This window comes from Canis lupus, chromosome 7 (genome assembly GCF_011100685.1).
Source record: "Canis lupus familiaris isolate Mischka breed German Shepherd chromosome 7, alternate assembly UU_Cfam_GSD_1.0, whole genome shotgun sequence".
Taxonomy (NCBI): Eukaryota; Metazoa; Chordata; class Mammalia; order Carnivora; family Canidae; genus Canis; species Canis lupus.
This window is the reverse complement of record NC_049228.1, coordinates 74,355,950-74,376,797: the sequence shown is the minus strand read 5'-3', so window position 1 is coordinate 74,376,797 and position 20,848 is coordinate 74,355,950. Positions and strand designations below refer to the sequence as shown.

At 36.5% G+C, this 20,848-nt stretch overlaps 1 protein-coding gene across 8 annotated transcripts in view; it reads right to left on the bottom strand.

The window, feature by feature from the left end:
- PTPRM (protein tyrosine phosphatase receptor type M) overlaps positions 1-20,848 on the bottom strand; it is a 778,989-nt gene that overhangs the window by 297,642 nt on the left and 460,499 nt on the right. For all 8 annotated transcript variants that reach the window (XM_038543828.1, XM_038543830.1, XM_038543829.1 and 5 more), the window contains 2 exons: positions 12,722-13,030; positions 7,368-7,477 (listed from right to left, as the gene is read on the bottom strand). In XM_038543828.1, coding sequence (XP_038399756.1) covers positions 7,368-7,477; positions 12,722-13,030 — 419 coding nt within the window. The remainder of the gene's footprint in view (positions 1-7,367; positions 7,478-12,721; positions 13,031-20,848) is intronic.

Below are 20,848 nucleotides of genomic sequence, written 5' to 3'. Positions count from 1 at the left end.
GGCAAGTAGGGAGGTCACAGGGTACTCCTGCAGAGACCACGGAGGAACTACACCCTGTGATGGTGCAGTGGTTGGGACGAAGGTGAGCATAGGGGGGAGAGCAGCAAATGAAGAGAAGTGGCATATCTGAGAGTCAAAGTGGACAGAAGTCAGTGATAGGTTGAATGTGGAGGGAATGATGGAGGAATCAAGGGTAAGGTGGCATATTTGGGGCTTAAGCAAAAGATGGCCCTGCTCACTGACATGCAATGGAATGAATGAGGGGAAATGAGCTGTTGGCTTGTGGCCATGGTGTGCATGGTTTAAAGCTGGGATCTGAGAGGTCTGGTCCAGGAATAGAGATGTGGGGGTGAGTGGCACTGAACTATTATGATTTGAGAATGGATGAGGCCATTGGGGAAAGGATTTGAGAGAGAACACTGACATTTAATATAATCAGTGGTGGAGGAGGAGAAATCAACAAATGAAGCCAGAAATGCCAATAGAGAGAGCTATCATGGAAATCAAAAGAAAAAAAAAGGAAAGGAAAAAAGTGTCTTAAGAAGGAAATGCTTTCAAAGACGCTGGGAGTTCAGGCGAGATTGGAACAAAATGTGTCCGCCTGCCCGTGTCTGAAGCCAGAGTTCCCATTTTACTTTTCAGTAAAGGCTTCCAAAGGAGGCCTAACAATCACTGGATCAGCCGAATGCGTGATGTTGTGACTGTGTTCATACAGTTTATTTGGCGATGCATCAGGGAGTGCTGTAAAAGCTCTTGTGTAGTCTTAAATCATGATTTAAATATGCCAAAGGAAATGGAACTTTTCACGTAATCGTATCTTCTTTCTGAGGAGTGACTGATGTCTTATTCTTCTTTCTGATCCCAAGGTGATCAGTAAATATTTGACACTCAGCATATTATTTTCCTAAAAAGGCCACTGGGGAGAAGAGGTGTGTGCATGTGCTCCCATAAATGCTCACAGTATGGCAAGGAGGATGTTGCTGCTCCCACACTGACTATAGAGCAGAAAGCAAATGCTTTATCTAAGGACCTGTTGCTCCACTAGGGTTGATGGGTTTATACTCACCTATTGCCATGGTCATACAGGGTAAGCTAGACTGGGGATCTGTAATGGGTGTTTCAGTCACAGCCCTTCAAGAATTTGCTAGGATTATTAGATCCTCTCTCCCCAACCCATAAAAATGCATATACATACTAATTTAGACATTCTTAAAATTATGGATCCTCTCTTTCACTTTTTAAAAAAATATTTTATTTATTTATGTGTGTGTGTGTGTGAGAGAGAGAGAGAGAGTTGGGATGGGTGGAGGGAGAAGGAGAGGGAGAGAGAGAGGGGAAAGAGAGAGAGAGAGAGAAAGAGAGAGAGAGAGAATCTCAAGCAGACTTCATGCTGAGCAGAAAGCCTGACGTGGGGCTCTATTTCATAACCTTGAAATCATGACCTGAGCCAAACCAAGAGCTGGATGCTCAACTGCCTGAGCCACTCAGGTGCCCCTACTCTCCCTCACTTCTAACAAATCCCTAACAAGCCAGTATGTTGTACATATGCAGACGCAAGATGTCAGAATGGTTATTGATCCTCCTCAAAGCCATCCAGAGCCCTCGGAGTTTGAATACCAGGAATAAAAAAAAAAAAAAAAAAAGTTCCTTAGGAACAGGAGGAGCAATCCACTCTAGAATCCACTGCCTGTGTGAGAGTGGATGCTCCATCTACATATATCTGAGCAGCTGTTCTAAAGGACACCAAAAAACACCTCTATGTTTGGGTGTTGGGTACACCCAAATGTACCATGTCCCTTTGGCATTTATTTTTTCATTTGTTAGTTTAATGCATGTTTATTAAGTGCCTATTAAGTAAAGCAGTGGGAAACTCCCAGAAGGAAAGTTTGGGACTGCTTCCACACTTGCACTGTATCTCTGGCTGAGGGCCAAGGCAATTCTAATGCAGCCTCTATGAAGAACACTGACATTCCACGTTGGGCCTCTGCAGTTTTATGGGATGATTTCCAATTCATACGTAGGTGCCTGAAATTTTCTCAAATTACTTTCCCTTCTTTTACTTACAGTCTCAAGTTCTGAACTAAAAGATTCATAGACAATCAAAATAGAATAACATGCAATTTGGGGCCAGGAGGGGATTAAAAATCTTCTACAGAGTGGGACTTGGCTGGAATCTCGCCAGTGCTAGATACAGTCCTTTAACGGAGAGCCAAGCAATTGGAGGAAGTAATAATGAAATCTGATTTCGGGGGAGGAAAGAACCTAGGATACTTCAGAGAAAAGTACGATATTTGGATGAAAAACTGAAAGCAGCAAAGGTCTCACAGGAGGAGAGAGGAGGCAAAAGCATCAGGAGGAAAGAAGAAATAAGAGCACGTGGTGTGATAGTTCAGAAGGTTTTCAGAGAAAAGAAAATTCTATATATATATAGCTCATTAGGTTCTAGGAGAAAAATAATAGGAGATGCAGTAAGAAATTTAAATTGGAATTAGACGGGGCAGCCCCTGTGGCGCAGCGGTTTTGCGCCGCCTGCAGCCCAGGGCGTGATCCTGGAGATCCTGGATCAAGTCCCACGTCAGGCTCTCTGTATGATGCCTGCTTCTCCCTCTGCCTGTGTCTCTGCCTCTCTCTCTCTGTCTCTATGAATAAATAAATAAAATTTAAAAAATAAAAAATAAATTGGAATTAGATTATGGAAGGCCTTGAATACTGAAATGAAAATTCTTGACATGGCCCTTAAATTCTACTTCTTTCTACATTCTTACCATCTCAATCAATAGTCATTAATTAAGCCCAGTTATCCAGGCTCAGGATCTTGGGGTGTCTCCAACTCTTGAACGCCCCCATCAGTTGACAAATCCAGACTATTCTACTTTGCTATGTGCCCACACAACACTGGACTTTACACACCTCACATGTTAAAGTGATTTGCTTTTGGTACTTATTTCATTCTCTCTATAGTTAGTTGCTGTTAGGATTGCTACTTCTAGTAGAGAAGGTACAGTACTTTGTTCTTCTGTCTTCTCTCAGTACCTTATATACATATATATATATATATGGTTTTTATTTAAATTTATTTAAATTCTAGTTAGTGAATATACAGTGTAATATTAGTGTCAGGTGTACAATACACTGATTCAACACTTTCATACATTACCCAGTGCTCATGATGACAAGTGCACTCCTTAATCCCATCCCCTATATCCCCCATCCCCTACCCATCTCCCCTTCTGGTAACCATCAGTTTGTTCTCTATAGTTAAGAGTCTCTTTCTTGGTTTGTCTATTTCTCTCTCTCTTTTATATACATAATATAAAATTATAATATAAAATATATAATATTATGTGTGTGTGTGTGTGTGTGTGTGTGTGTGTGTGTGTGAAAGCTTGCTGATGCATTACTCTCATGACCAGGAATCTGGAGTTCACTTACTAGGCTTTTGAGTGAAAGCCATATAAAGTTAGTGAGGTACAATGAAAATACCTGGACACACATATATTCCTCTGTATTTGGAAGTATTACTGGCTGATAAACTTCTAGAAATAAGCTTCACGTGCAATGCTTAAATTTTGATAGGTTCCCCCAAATTGTCTATTAGGGGAAATGCATCAGTTGTAAGGGATGCAAAATGTACATTCCCATCAGTAGTCTATGCACACATGCATTTCTCCACATCATTGTTTAACACCTGATATTACACAAACTTTTTGTAGCACTTCTTTTTATTTCATTTCTCAATCATTAGTAATATAGGGTAGATATCTTTTCACATGTTCAAATGCTACTTGGACTTTTTTCTATGAGTTGTCTCCTCTTATTCTTTGCCCAGTTTTTCTAATGGAATTCTTTGGACATTTCTTATCAACCTGTATCAAGTCTGTATATTGTGACCAACAGCCTACTAAGTGCTACCAATTTTTAAAATAATTTCTTCTGTCTGTATTTAGACTTTCCTAGTGGTATCTTTTGTCGTTCAAAAGTTTAAATTCTTATATAAGTAAATCTGTCAATCTTTTAAAATATAACTTCTGGGGCTTATGTCAAGCTTTAGTAAGATACGTTACAGAAATATCTTCCTTGTTTTCTTATAGTATTCTGTGTTTATTTTTTATTTTTTAAAGATTTGATTATTTATTCATTCAGAGAGAGCAAAGAGAGAGGCAGAGACACAGGCAGAGGGAGAAGCAGGCCCCCCCGCAGGAAGCCCGATACGGGACTCGATCCCTGGTCTCCAGGATCACACCCTGGGCTGCAGGCGGCGCTAAACCGCTGCGCCACCGGGGCTGCCCAGTATTCTGTGTCTGGAACATGAATCCATTTGGTTTTTGTTTTTGTATGATGTGAAATATGTGTGTGTCTTATATGGCATATTATTCTTACAAAAAATGCTGGGTTTGCTAATATTTATTAAATGTTATCGATCTCTATTCATAAATGCACTTGCACTATAATTTCTACCTTGTAAAATTCTTGAAGGTCATGCACCCAGTTGTAACAGTTGTTACCTCTGAAAAGTGAAATTGGGAAGCAAGAATATTATTTTGAATACTTCTGTACTTCAAATGTTCTCTCAGAAAGTGATATTACATTTTTAATTTAATAAAATCAAAATTTTGATCGCTGTTGAGGAAGGCTGTAATTATCAGTCTAGGTTTTAGGCAGATGGCTCTGATCAAAATAAAGGGCTGATGGAGAGGTAAGGGACAGGAAGGGGTAGAGCCAGAACAAAGGTGGGGAGAACAGAAAGGAAAGGCTGGTTAAAGAAGACTGAAGATGGTTGTTAGGGGAATGAAAAGGAAAGGCAAAGGATAAGATCAAAAGAAAGCTTTAATGCTCTCAACTGCCATGACTCCTGGCAGAAAACGATGTCAGCATTTTCCAATGAGTAAAGGTTTGGTTTATCTTTCCCAAGAGGTAAAGGAGAACTTGAAAATAACCTGAACCCATAGCATTTCATTTACAACATCTACAGCATCCAACCTGTCTTCTCTTTTCTCCTTGCAAAAATGATCCAGCTGTGCTCCCTGCCCTAAAGAAACACCTGTATCATTTATCACTAAGTTTTTCTCTAGCTCTGATCATTTATCTCACCTTCCAGTTTTTATCTATAATCAAATGTGTTTCTATGATAGAACATACTGTTCCTAAGGTCCCTGCTTTTTTGGGGGGAGCAACCGTTCTACTTCCTTAGCATGGCATCAGAACCCAGAGGCTGTGGTTATCCAGAGGGGACTGAGTCTGGAACCTGTGCCTGTCACTGACTCTGGCATAGGCTAGGCACAGCATGTACATCTTAGCTTAAGAAGAGTCTCCTCCTGAGATGCCACCTGAGAGAGAACAGAAACTCCCCCTTCCTACTTTTGGAAAACATGGGGGAAAGAGAAAGATGTGGTGGCCAGAAAACTTGTATTTAATCACTGAAACCTGATTCACACATTTAACATTTTCACTTACGTATCTAGAAAAATAAACCGAACTGCTCTACTTACCTATATCTGAGTTTTAAAACCCTGATTTATGACACATCCAGGTATCCCCACTAAAACACATTTAGATCAGTGTTCAACTGGGAGACCCTGGTTGCTGAATTCAGAGATTAATGGGTTCTTCTTCTTCTTCTTCTTCTTCTTCTTCTTCTTTTTTTTTTAAGATCTTATTTATTTATTCATGAGAGACACAGGCAGAGGGAGAAGCAGGCTCCATGCAGGGAACCCGACATGGGACTTTATCCCAGGTCTCCAGGATCACTCCCTGAATGGAGGGCAGTGCTAAACCACTGTGCCACCCAGGCTGCCCAATGGGTTCCTCTTTTGAATTATTATTTCTATAGTTTTCACGTTAAAGTTACTTATTATACAAAGATGTATGTTCGGAGGTACCAGGAAGAAAGAATCCGGCTATTATTTTCTGTCTGTCTAGATATCAACATGTGGCTTTTAGGACAGATGGACATGCTTCTTGGAACTTAACATTGGCTGTTATCTTTCCTAGTAAAATAATCTGTTATTCTTAGGTGGGAATCTCCAAAACTGAGACCAGAAGATGGTCTTGGGGCCAAAAATATTAACTAAAAATTATGATCACTGAGAAAAAATATGAACTTGTTTGATTTTAAAACTTACCTTTTTAAAAGCTGAACTACAGATTTTCATAACACTGAATTCTTTCAAAATGAAGCAGCCAATGAACAGCATCAATAACTTATTAAATCAACTTTTTCTTCTATATTTTCTCTTACTTTGTTTAGCTTTCAATTAAAAACATTATTTTTTGCATTTCAATACCAATTTTCAAAAAGTATAAGGAAACATAAATGTGAGGCTAGTTGGGTCAGGGAGGGGGTTTACCAGTGATTACTGTCTGACAGCTAATCTGTTCAGGCTTTTGTCAGTAGCTCTGAAAGGTATTCAAGCCGAGGTTCCCGAGGAGGAATTGCCTCAATTTTTAGAAACCTCACAACATATAATTTTGTTAAATTTGCATTCAAATAAATGCTGGCTTAAAAAAATGCACCTGCTTGTTTCTATGACAATAGGTACAGTGAAATGATGCTCATACAGATGTGATGATGACTGTCACCCCTTGTTACTGCTGTTATTTTTTTCCTTGAACAATTCATCAAATTCTTCTCTGCTCTCTATCATTCAACTATTTGATATGCCTCAGTAGACAAAACTATGTCAAGGAAGTCTAAACGATGTTTTGCTAATACTAAGAAACCAAAAGTCATTATTCTATTGTTACCCCTGAGACAATGTCTATTGACTTTGCTAATTGGATAATCAGCATTCTTCTATAATCCAGTAGGAAAATATTTTATAGCTAGCAAGAATAGGATCATGTGGTTGCTTCCTAATCAATGTACACTTCAAAATACTTATTGTTTTTAATACAGGTGATTTTTTTAATACTATGCTGTGTCTTTACATATAATCACATATAGTCTAGAAACATCCAAATCATTATAAATATATGTCCTGAAATGATACATAATTGAAAAACTCAGGTTTTTTTTTGCTTCTATGCAGTAACCATTGTAACTACCAAAGGCATTGAACTTCTTTTTTGTTTTTTTTTTTGATTTTTATTTATTTATGATAGTCACACAGAGAGAGAGAGAGAGGCAGAGACACAGGCAGAGGGAGAAGCAGGCTCCATGCACCGGGAGCCCGATGTGGGATTCGATCCCGGGTCTCCAGGATCGCGCCCTGGGCCAAAGGCAGGCTCCAAACCGCTGCGCCACCCAGGGATCCCGGCATTGAACTTCTTAAAGACATGATGCCATTATGCATTTTTAAATACTAGATAGTCCGACTATCACATAAATTATAATGAAAAATTAAATTACTAATGAATGTATACACTACCTCATATAAAGTGATGACACCATATGTTTGGATTGGTTCTCGCCATTGAAGAAATATTTTCTCTTCAAAAGTACTTCCTTGAATGGATTCAGTAGGAACAGCACCTGGCACTAAAAAGGGTGAAAAATCAATAAATGTTTGAGAGACCACCCCCCTCCAAATTAGATTTTTCTAGACATATTAGATTTTTAACTCTTAATTGAGATATAAGATTTAATAGTCCAAAGGCACATTCAGTTTTCTTTTAAAAATCTAAAATTTAAAACCATTTTGGCTACACTGTTCTTATAAAGAAAATAATTTCATCACTTTTTTCTTTAAAGTTTGAATCAATTCAATGAAGCTCAATAATCACCTTTTAACAGAACTTTTACATTCTTTAGAAATAAAGAAAGATGTAGAGCAATAAGAATTCCCACACATTGCTTGTGGCAGTGGAAACTGGTATAGTCACTTGGGAAAATAATTTGGTAATATTCAGTAAAGTTAAAGAGGCATGTATCATAGGCCCTAATAATCCCACCTCCAGGCATATTTCCTAGTAATATTCTTGCACGTATGTACCAGGAGACATATAGTAAGATGTCAATATACGATTTTTAATAAAAATAACAAATTGGAGACAAACTGAATGGCTTAAAAATTGTTTTATATTCACACAATATAATACAAAAATGATTGAGAGTGACAGCTATATATATTTTCATGGATGAATTTTACATTCATAATGTTATTATTTTTATATGTTTTATATTAATAATGTTGAGATAACAAGTATTGGTGAGAATGTGGAGAAATTGAAACCCTCATATACTGTTGGAGGGAATATAAAAATCATACAGCTCCTTCAAAACAGTTTAGCAACTCTTCAAATAGATACACATAAATAAATTTACCATGTGAATTCCACCCCTAGGTATATATCTAAGAGAACTGAAAACATATACTACTCAAAAATTATACATAATATCAATACTAAATTTTACACAAATATTAATATACTAATATTAACGGCATTTTCATAATAGCCCCAAAGTGGAAACAACTCAAATGTTCACTAACTCATGAATGGTTAAACATATCTCAATAAAATTATAAAAGGGGATTGGAGAATATTTTAGAGGATATGAACAGTCCTTTAAGGGTTGTTAACATCTCCACAGGTTAGAAAGACTGCCTAGAAATACAAAAGGACACTCACAGGTAGCACACATTTTTTTAGTTAAGGGGCTACTGAGGTAGATGTAGAATTTTCTAGTTATTTTAAATAGAACTCAATATAGCTTGGCAGAAAAAAAAATACTGATTCTGATGGGAGGTCTGGGTTCTGATTTGACACTTCTCAGAGATTAAACTGTGTAGTTTGGGCAATTCATGAACCTCCCTGGGTCTCAGCTGCCTCATATTTAAAATGAGGAAGTTGGACTAGTTCATCACTACCATCCAAACTCTAAATGATATATAAATATGCAAATATTTCCTTATCTTAGGTTTAAAGAATCGATATGAAACTACATGGAAGTGAGGAATGCCTGGGTGGCTCAGTGGTTGAGCATCTGTCTTTGGCCCAAGTTATGATCCTGGGGTCCTGCGATTGAGTCCCACATTGGGCTCCCCATGGGGAGTCTGCTTTGCCCTCTGCCTATATCTCTGCCTCTCTCTGTGTGTCTCTTATGAATAAATAAATAAAATCTTTAAAAAAATAATTAACTGGATGCCAGAGTGCAATGAAAATAATAGATTTTTATTTGGAAGTCATGCATGCCCTTATTTCTGGGACTAGCAAGACAACTAATAGAAAACAATAAGTTATTCTGATCTCCTGTTTTGACAGAACTTAATAGAACTCCTAGCTCATGTCCTTTCTTAATCTGAAACCCAAAAGTGGTGAGTGGGTTCATGCATGAAGGTTCGTGAGCAAGACACACCTGCCCATCTCTAGAAATGACCACATGTCATTCTCCCCCTATCATTGGTTAAAACATTAATGCTGATTAAAACATAAATGAGATGATTTTCCACAAATTTTATTGTTTAATCTAAAGAGTAATAAAATACTTTGAATGTTTTATTATCTACTCAGTATCATGCCTATTTTTATAGAGGAATAGAATGTGTCTTCTTTATAGTTTATAGTTTAGAAAAAAAAGGATTATATATAAGAGATAGAGCAGGGAAAGGTCATAATGAGCTGTTTTCAGTCATTAAAACAGTAACGATCACTTTTTAAAGGCCCCTCCCTGAAGCTACAAACAGCTCTCTATGTAAACTTCTTCTAAATCTACTACGGTTGAGAACTGTTACTATTCTCACTTCTCAGATGAGGGAATTAAAGCCCAAAGATTTAAAGATTTTTATTAAGTGCAAAGGAGGTCAGAAGGATGAGAATGCTATGGGCTGTAAGAGTGGGAAGCAGCTTTTTGAAGGACGTGAAGGCTGAGGAGCCCTTTGGTGGGCAGCTGAGGAGAAGGAAATGAAGGCAGTCAGGTGGAAGGCAGGAGGTGGAGGAGAGTAGGCTCCGAGAAAAAGCCTGGAACGGAAGGAGCATGGCCTATGGCACTGACGCCAGGGTGACATCTTTGCAGAATTAGCTGCACTGAAGGAAAAGTCACTGGTTTTAAAGAATGACCCAGGAATACAGAAAACCTTGAAAATTAAGATTTAAATTAAGTTGTTCAAAGTTCTGTGGAGAGAGTGACATGATGCAGGTGTATTTTCTTTTATTATTAATTTTTTTATAATTCAAGTATAATTAACTTACGGTATTATATTACTTTTAGGTGAACAATACCATAATTCAACAATTCTATACAGATTTCTCAGTGCTCATTAGGGTAAGTGTACTTTTAATCCCTTTTATCTATTTCACCTCTCTCCCTGCCCATCTGGCAACCACCAGTTTTTGTCCTCTGTATTTAAGAGTCTGTTTTTTGGATTGTCTCTCTCTCTCCTTTTTTTTTCTTCATTCGTTTTGTTTCTTAAATTCCACATATGAATGATATCATGTGTTTGTTTTTCTCTAACTTATTTCACTTCGCATTACACCCTCTATGCCCACCCATGCCATGTGGCAAGATTTCATTCTATTTTACAGCTCAGTAATATTCCATATATTATCTATCCCTCTATATGTGGACACTTGGGTTGCTTCCATATCTTGATTACTGCAAATAATGCTATAATAAAAATAGAAGTGCATATATATTTTTGAATTAGTGTTTTAATTTTTTGGATACTCAATAATAGAATTACTGGATCATATAGTAGTTCTATTTTTAACTTTTTGAGGAACCTCCATACTATTTCCCACAGCAGCTGCACCAAATTACATTCCCACCAACAATGCACAAGGGTTCCTTTTTCTCTACATCCTTGCCAACATTTGTTATTTTTTCTGTTTTTGATTTTAGGCATTCTGACAGGTGTGAGTTGATACCTCATTGTAGTTTTAATTTGCATTTCTCTGATGATTAGTGATGTTGAGCATCTTTTCATGTGTCTGTTGGCCATCTGGATGTCTTCTTTGGAAAAACATCTATTCAGGTCTTTTGCCTATTTTTAAAATTGGATTATTTGTTTTCTTGGTACCGAGTTGTGTAAGTTCTTTATATATTTTGAATATTAACCCAATATCAGATGTGTCATTTGCAAGTATCTTCTCCCATTCAGTAGGCTGCCTTTTTTTTTTATTGTTTCCTTTGCTGTGCAGAAGCTTTTTATTTTTATGTAGTCCCCAAAATTTAATTTTGCTTTTATTTCCCTTGCCAGAGGAGACATACCTAGAAAAATATTTCTGTAAGTGATGTCAGAGAGACAGGACTTAAATAAATAAAATCGGAAATGAAGGAGGAGAAATAGCAACCAACACCACAGAGACACAAGTGTTTTTATGATTAGTTTTGTGGGTGTGTAGGCAACATAAGAATGGGGTAAAGCTGGAAACCACCAAAGAAGGTTAGAAATTTCAGCATGAAATAGGAGGATCTGGATATAGGTAATGAAAATTGAGAAAAAAGAACAATCTAATATTTAAAGTAGAAACAATAGGAGTTAGAACCAAAGTAAGCATAGAAATGCAGCAGGTGGGGAAGAGTCAGAGGTGACCAACTCATATTGTTGGCACTTTCTTTTCACTTATCAGAGAGATAAGGAAGAATTGGAAGAAGCAGAGACAGGGCTTCTCATCTCAGTCCTGACTGGGTGACCTATAGCAAACTGATATTCCTTATAAAAATAACTCCAATAAGACAACTACTTGAGAGCAACCATCAAGGTGGGACCTGCAGGGCTCCAGAAAAAAGAAGAGGAATTTGTGGGATGAGTTCCTCCTTTACCCTGGCTGTTCCCACGTTTTCCTTCCACAGCAATATGATGGTATATTGTATAGGTAATAAACACTCAAAAATACTTTGTCAGTTCTTTAAATGAAACAGTAAAGTGCTGTAAACATTTAATGCATGTTATAATCAGTAATCAAGGATCACTGCATAATCAGCTGCTTAAGAAAAAAAAAGGGTAATAGCTCTTTTTCCCAGGAATAAGTAAATGTATTCATTTGATGGGCTTCTCAAGTTCTTTGCCACTTATTCTGATGCCTGGCAAATAGGTTTTAGGTCAAATATACGATAGGCTACCACTGTATTTATGTGCCATATGTGCATGTTTTGTATATGGGAGTCACCTGTATAATCAACATAAAATCTCATTTATGTCTATGCTATTGGATTCAATGTATAATTTTACTATTTTAAATTATTTTAGAGGTTTATTGCAATTGTGTATTTGTTTTTTTTTCATGAGTTGCTGGTGACATGTGCTGTCTATTTGTTAAATCTTTGTTTATCGAGGTAATATCCAATTACAATATTGTTTCTATGGGAAAGTATGATCTATTACAAGGCCACCAATCTAATGAAGTAATTTCTTAGCACTATGCTGAAAAGCAAGAGTAGCCTCTATTTTGTGCTAAATTTTTATCGGTACCATGAAATATGTTTCAGAATGCTATTTAAATATATTTAAATAAACATTTCATAAATAATCTAATACCCAAGCAACAACTCCTAAGTCTAACATAATAATAAAACTTGAATAAAGAACTATTTAGAGCAATATAGCATAATTATATATAGATAGAAAGGTAACTCTATGACTCATAAAGAATTAAAATTCAACATCTTTATTCATTTTCCTTTTTAAATCAATGCCTAAGTTCACAGAAGCATATTTTTATTATTCAATAGAGTTACTGGTTCCTTCATTTTCATTATAGAGACCTCAATTTAAAAGAAATAAAAGCTGCTTTTCTGAAAGCATATATATTTCATATAAACATATCATGTAAAAGTACTCACAATCTTCATCCGTCTGTACTATGAGTTCTTGACTTTCCTTCCGTCCTTCAGGATTCATGAGGATGAGTTTCACACTAACATTGGTATATGGTGAAAGGTTAGTGATCGTATGTTGAGGGTGTGAATTATCTGTGTCCCAGCTTACTTCTTCTCGCACTTGCTCCTGTCCTCCAACTTGGTAACAGTAGTGGACTGTGAGATTATAACTATGGCAGCGAGTTACGTTATATCCGAATGGCTCCCAGCGGATAGTGATTTGTCGAGATTTGACTTCTACCACTTCCAGTTTTCTTGGGCCACGCATGGGATCTAGTATAGAAAAGAAAAGAAGTAACAGGAAACATAAGAGAAACGTATTATGAGAGTTCTGGTGAAGCTCAGAAGTCACAGATAGTTCTACTTGTCCCAATAGCTGGTCTTCTCTTCTTCCATAACAATGAAATCCCTAAATCCTAGCTGGGCATAACACCACCCAGAATAAAGACTAGAATTTTTGGTGTCTTCCGTGAGGTATGACCATATGCCTAAGTTCTGGTGAACGGCATACGAGATGAGATCAAGAACAGTTTCTGGGAGGTATTCTTAGAAGAAAGTCTCACCATCTTTTTTCCTTCTTCCTACCCATTAGCTGGAGTGAAGATATGATGTTTTTTGCTCATGCCACCATGATGGACCATGAAGCACGTAAACATCAACCATTCAAAGCAATAATGAAGAAGGAGGCAGAATTTCTGGTAATCACTAAGTTACCGAACTATCCCTGAACTGTCTACTTCTGAAATTTTCATTAGAGAGAAATACAGTACTTTTATTTAAGGCTCTTTTTCTCTGAGGCTCTGATACATGAAACCAATCTTGATGTTAATTGATAAATATATCTTATCTTTTTAAATTGATTCATAATTATGTAATTGGAAAAAATAAGAGAGAAAGCTTGAGAATGCAGCATGAAATAACATAATGATTAGAGAGCATAAACCTCTGAGCAGGACTCCAGGCCTTCTCTGAGTTTTGATTCATATAGCATTTCATGGAATGAAATGCTATATGAATATGTGCTATATGAATATGAAATGCTATATGAATATATGCTATGTGCTATATACACTTTTCTAAGAAGTTTACCTTTCATGGCTTTGTAGAGAATCTAATCTTAAATGCTCCATGTTGGAATATCCACAAATATACTTACTCCCTATATTCTGATTTTTTTTTTCCTGAATTGTGGTCATCATACATGAATGTAAAGAGATCTACAACTGGTAAGATAAAGTCAGCATGAAAACTTAAGAAATAATAGCTACCATTTACTGCATGTGCACTTACTATGTGTACCTTGCTTCATATGTAGTCCCCATTCCTTCAAACAATCCTGTGAACCAAGTACCATTCTTCCCAATACATAGATGAAAAAATTGCAGCCAGCATTGGTTTAAGAACTTGGTTCAAGGTTTGATTGTGGTTATGAATTCATACGTGTCTGACAGTGAAACATGCTGCTTTAACTCTCTATTGCAGTGTCTCCACCAAAGAAAAGAAAATCAGAAAAAAAAAAAGAAATTAGAATGTTCACAATACACAAAACTGCACCTAAAACATGACCAAGGAATGTAAAACATAATAAAGATCGCATGTATTTAATTTTGGAGCAAATGTGCCATGAAGTCTCTTCTCTTTCTAATACCATAGAAGAGGGTTCTATTCTATGTTCCCAGTTCAGCTTTGGCAGAATACCCTCCCTATATTTTGTGGCTGCTGGAAATTTGTCTGGACTGTTACTGGAGTTCATTTCTTGATTTCCATTTGTGTATAAATTCCTTGTCTTCTCCATCACTTAGGACTAAGGGAGAACCTAAAACTACTCCCTTAACTGTGACCTCCAACAAATGAAAACATTTCAACTGAAATAATGCTTTAGTTTTATATATGCAAGATGGGATTTATCTGCCAGATATCTGCTTGAACCATAAAATGAGGTTAATAATGATCATTCATGCTACTCCATCCTGTAATAACTCTAGGAACCAAGGATGAGTGAGACGAAAACTCCCTCAGGGAATCTTGAGTGGCATTCCCATGAAACTTTTCTTTCTATTAAATAATTTTTTTATATTTAAATTACTAGTGTTAGGGGAAATATCATAAGTTATTTGGAAATAACTGAAGGTTTTTTTCTAGTCTAGTGACTTTTTACAATGTAAAGGAAATGTCTAACTTTATATATAATGCTTTATTAGTTGCATGTTTACAAAAATTTTGAATAAGCTCCAGATCCCTTATACGTAAACAGGTTAGCATTCATCTCTTTGCCCCTTTCCTTATTAATCACAGGTATCCATAAGAAGTGTTCTAAAGCAAAAAATAAAAAATTAAAAAAATAAATATAGAAAAGTGTTCTAAAGCATTTTCTCAAGGTTTTCATCAATTTTACTTACTAATAAAACTAAATGTTTTAATAAGTATAATAAGTTAATAAGACTAAATGTTTCAGAGTTTAGTTTAAACAATGTAGTTCTAACTTAATTTCCATAGAAAACTACTTTCTACTGCGTAAACAAGCCTGCTTCAATTCAGCACTTTTTAGTCAAGAAAATACATACATGAATGAAGCTCCAGGATTGAAAAACCAAGGGTCCTGTCTGCTTACTGCTCAAGTTTTCTTGGAATGCATGCTAGCTTCCTTTCTGTCATACCTCTACAAATTCTATCATGGTAAAATTATGTTTCAAACTTTCCATAACTTTGCCAAATAAAATAGTTAAGCATAGCACAAGAGAACCATATCTAATGACTAAGGTTCCAGAGTCCCTGCTGTCAAGAGTGGTAATTGGTAGACTAGAGATAGAGGTTGTATGAGATCTAAATCTTGGATAAAAAGAAGCTTCTGTTCACTGACTTGAATCCTCAAGATCCTGGCTACCCAAAACAAAACAATCTTACAGAAGCTGTTACACACAGAACATCTCCATTTATGTTCTTCATGGTCCTTTGCTAAGGGTGCAGCGCTGTTGTGTTTCCTACTATGTCTGTACCAAAATGGCAGAGTAAAATCATATCAACAGGGGGCAGGGATGAATGACACTTTGACTACCATTCTATCCCAGTCATTCCATGACTGCTTCTATTGGTCAAAAGCTTAAGAGAGAAGTTGAATCAATACCATGACGTCAGCAACAGAGTCCACCTTTATGGAGGGCTGTCATTTCTCTCATCAGGACCAGAAGGTAAGGGTTAGTTAAGTGAGAAGAGAAAATGATGTCTGATAACATAACTGAATGCTGTACCCTGCCAAGTACCTGTGATAATGTCCTCTTTTGAGGGTATTGTTGATGAGCTAAGTCTAATGACTCAGGGAATCTGAAAATCCTTTCAACTCATCCCAAGGAAATGGCCTGATTTCATCGCTTTTTTCTTCTCTTCTGCTATTCTGCAAATTGCACTCTGCTCCAGAAATGGTTTACATCTTAAGTTAGCATTTTATAGTACCTTTATCTTCAATGTTTCTGTTGGAACCATTTCTATTAGCATGCCGCTAAGTGTGAATGAGGCATTCCATGTGGACATTTGCTCTCATGAGTTATACTGATGCTTGCTGCAGACTTTGAAGGGCATTGTTGCAGAAATATATCACACTCTAGGCAATAGATGGCAACTTCATAACCAGAAATGTGTAATTTCAGTTGGCTAATTACAACTCATACTGCATTTCTAGGAGCAGAATGCAAGCACTGCCAAAACAACGTGGAATATATGACTACCATTATATGTGCACAATATAAATCTCTTAGAGTTAGATAATGGGGTATTAATTATACTCACAGGACCACTCATTGTTGGATATTTGCTTCCTTTTCCTCAGAATCCTAGAGAACCTATTGAGGATGTGGGTCACTTCCAAAGCCGTTTATCTTCACACTCATACCCTCACCGGAATGGGTCTCGTGACAGGCCGCCACTGGCATGAATCATGAATCATCAATCTGGGCCCACCGACTCACAATAAGAGACTAGAATGGACTCCCTAAGAAGCACATTGGCTGTCTCGCCTGAAGCTTCGTCAGGGAGTTCTTACCGCTTGCCAGGCTGGTGGTAGCATTTTTCATTCTGTTCTCTTTCTGCCAGTTCCAGCCAGGTTTCATGCAGAGAAGCCTGACAGTTGCAGCCCTGACCTGAGGGACCAGTAAGCCCAGTTCTGGCCTCTGGCACTTTAGCATCCTATTTAATCAGTGATCCTGGCTCCCTCTACACTCAATTCTGTTTTCCTATGAATGAGGGCAGAAACTGACAGGTAGGATCAATTTCTATTGCAGGTTCAATTCACAGCTCGTTTCTCTGGAACTCTGCTCTTTACTCCTATTACTACTATGGTTCTTTTTCAGAAACTCAATTTCAGAACCTATGAGAGATATTTGGGTGTAATTTTAGGATCCTGTCATTGATCATCAAAAACACAGATTACAACCAATGCTCCTGCTAACAGGTTCCTCTTTCCTCCCTCTTCCAGAACTATCCAGAAGTCTATTGCGATAAAAGGGATAACAACCAGAATGGCCTGGTGGGCCCCACGCTGGCACCTTTATCTAACTCTATTTCTGCTTCATCAGTCAGACAAAAGCAGACAAGACAATATCCCAACAGCTTTTTTTACTCGTCAGTTAAATCAGAGCAAATACCTAATTAATATTATACTGGCTTACCCAATCATTCAATATTCCTATGCAGCAAGGATTCCAGGGACAGGGCACTGTTTTCAAGTGACACAGCTGCAGTTTTTGGATTAGCCAATGTTTTCCAGAGTTTAAAAAGTGCCCCCTTGTCAGTGAGGCTAAACATTTAATTTATAAAATTCATAAAATTTATGTTACCCTATAATCATTCTATATGTACTTGAATAAATTAAAAGTTGTTGTAAGAATTACATGAATTTGAATAGTCTCATCCACCAAAATACTTTTCACAGGTATTGCATAAATTGTTTTTGGAATATATCATAATTAAAAATCAAGAAATGTACTTGAAAGTTGTCTAGTTTTCTTAAATATTTCACACAATCCTATATGGAAGAATAGTTTCTTCCTAAAAAAAATTAAATTTAAAAAACAGGACTATTAAGAGATGAAAAAACAGGTTTACTGAATAAATGAATGGAAGCATAGCAATGGCAAGCCTCACACAAAATCAAACATTCTGCTTTACTCCTTGGTTTAAGATGGACATACTCTTCACGGTGCCCCTTGTGTTTTCCAAGTATGGGTTTGAAGTTAGCCTAAATGATAAAGGTATATAATCTACTACTGCATGTTGCTGGAAAATGGACTAACCACATAACACTTATATTGATAGTTTTAATTTCCATCATAGCACAAAGCTGGAATTGATATTCATGTTTTATGGAAAATGTAAAGGATTCTTACATAACAAAATGACTAGGATATATATGAAGGTGAGAATTTAGTCCCTTTGAGGAAGAAGGCTAAGGCTGCACACATACTCTAAATAGGAGCAACCACTCTTTTTTTATTTATTTTTTTTTTTTTTTGTTTATTACTTTCATAGCAAAGAGCTGAAAAATGTTAGGTCCCACAAAGGAGCAGAACCTGACCCAAGGCCCACAAGGCATCTCCACCCCACAGGGGTGTGGGCTGGGCCAGGCAGGGCTGAAGGCAGCAGGAATGGGAGCAAGAGACCAGGCCCGCCAGAGAGGCCCTGCTAGGGTGGGCAGACCGGCAGGGGAGATGATGTAGTTTAAGGACCGGACAGGCAAAGCCTCTTTAGGTCTTGTTGAGCATCCAGAGCAGATCCAGAAGGCTGAGGGGGTCATCAGTATATATTTCAAGTCTTTGGCTAATCGCCCAATGTACATGCTTTTTAGGATAATTTGACAGGTCCTTCAGGATAATATATATTTTTTAAATATTTACTTATTTATTTTAGAGAGAAAGAGCACAGCACAGCAGGAGAGGCAGAGGGAGAGAGACAGAGTCTCAAGCACATTCCCCGCTGAGCATGGAGCCCAGGACTAGATCCCATCACCCTGAGATCACCTGAGCCAAAGCCAAGAGTCGGATGCTTAACCAATCGTGGCACACAGGCACCCCCAGGGTAATATTTTTTAAACAAAAAATTTTAATTTAATGTTCTTAAATAAAGTATGTTAAAAGGTGAGTGGAAAAAAGAGGCAATGAACATTTAACTGTTGACAACTTCTGAAGTAAAGAAATGTAGGCATTGACAAGGTACTCAATGGCAATAACATTTGTCATATTTTATTCTTCCTGGATTGATTAACTGCACAAAATAAGGCTAGAAGTCACACAATGGTTGAAAGTTGTTATTCTGGTAAACATAAAGTGTTCTTTTTGTTGGCATTAATTTAAGGTCTTTGAAATTTTAAACAATAAAACCTTTGAAACACATTGAAAAGGACCAAATGAAACAATTACTTGTGTCCCTACTAATATCAAATGTTAACATTTTATGTTTGGCTTCAGACCAGTTTTATTAAAGAAATAAAATATTGCTCATTCAATTCTTCTACTTTCCTGCAAGCAATCCCAAGGTTATTATGTTTTACCCCCAGATATCTTTTTATACTTTTATTACATATATCTGGGATGCTTACAATTTTATATAAAAGCTACCATTCTTTGCAATTTAGAATTCATTCTATGTTAGTCAAGTTGAAAAATATAAAACTAGTTATAATTTTAATTGGTGTATAGAATTCCATTAAACAAATAAACCATAGTTTACTTATATATTCTTCCATTGAGGAACAGATAGGTTGAGTCTACTTTTTCTCTATTACAAGCAGTGTAACAAGGAGCATCCCTGCTTATATATCCCTTAGCCAGGGATCACATAAAATGTGGGACTGTTGGCTTGTAGAGTTAGCATGTCTTCAAGTGTACTAGATAATGTTAAATTGCCCTCCAAAAGGAAAACAACATTCAGATAGTCCTTTCCTCCCAGTGAAATCCTATTTCAATGCTATAAACCTAAAACCTGTTCCTGAGGAGAGATCTTGAATTACTGGTACTAGTTCCAGTAAGATATAAATAAGCAAAGTCTAATCTGGGACCAGTTTATGAACTGTCTTATGTATTTGACATAATCTTTGAAATGGAAATTTATGTACAGAACTGTTTTTCTCTGGCTATAGTGTTTGACAAGTGTTTATGTTAGGAATCTCTCCCAATTACCATTCATTATATCCTATTATGTATATATCCTATTATGTATACCATTCATTATATCCTATTATGTATATGTGTATCAAAGAAAAATAAAAAATTCAAACTCATCAGAATTAGATAAATTGATGGATAATATATCCCTAAAATAATAAAATAATCATTAAGTTTTCAGATTACATCAAAATGGCATATCATTCACTATGAAGGACTCTCCCACTTCAACACAACCAGATCCAGCATAAGATATATATATATATTTAATTGCACAGACCATGATGTATCTCCAGTGGCACCTTATATCATGTTCCTTGTCAAAATAAAATAAAATAAAATAAAATAAAATAAAATAAAATAAAATAAAATAAAATAAAATAAAATAAAATAAAATAAAATAAAATAAAATAATAAATGCCTACCTCAGCTCTGCAATCTAAAGAATAACCCTTGGGCACAGAGCAGGATAGGGAAGCTAAACCTCTAGCTCCAGGTTAATCTCACATACTTGGAAGTAGCTAAAGCATCCATAGTCAGTACTGCCTCCTGGATCCCAAGAGACAGGATTTGTGTTTACAAATTGTCTCTGAACAAAATCATCCTTAAATTATGTCTCCTGTTTTGAGATTAGGACAAGCCAAATATGAGCTCATTAGCAGAGATCACACACATACACACACACACACACCCCACCAGAAAACTGCCACCAGTTAGCAGAAATAGGAAACTACAGATTTATATCCCCAAGACTGTCAGATGAAAAATATAAATTTTGAGTAACACTTTCAAATTTAAAAATATAATCACCAAAATGAGAATGTCATCATGAAAAATGAAAAGTTGGATTTTAAAAACAATATAACTTTTAGAAGTAAAAAATTAAACTATAACAAAAACTCAAAGGAAGGATAAAAAACAGCATGATTGGACACAGCTT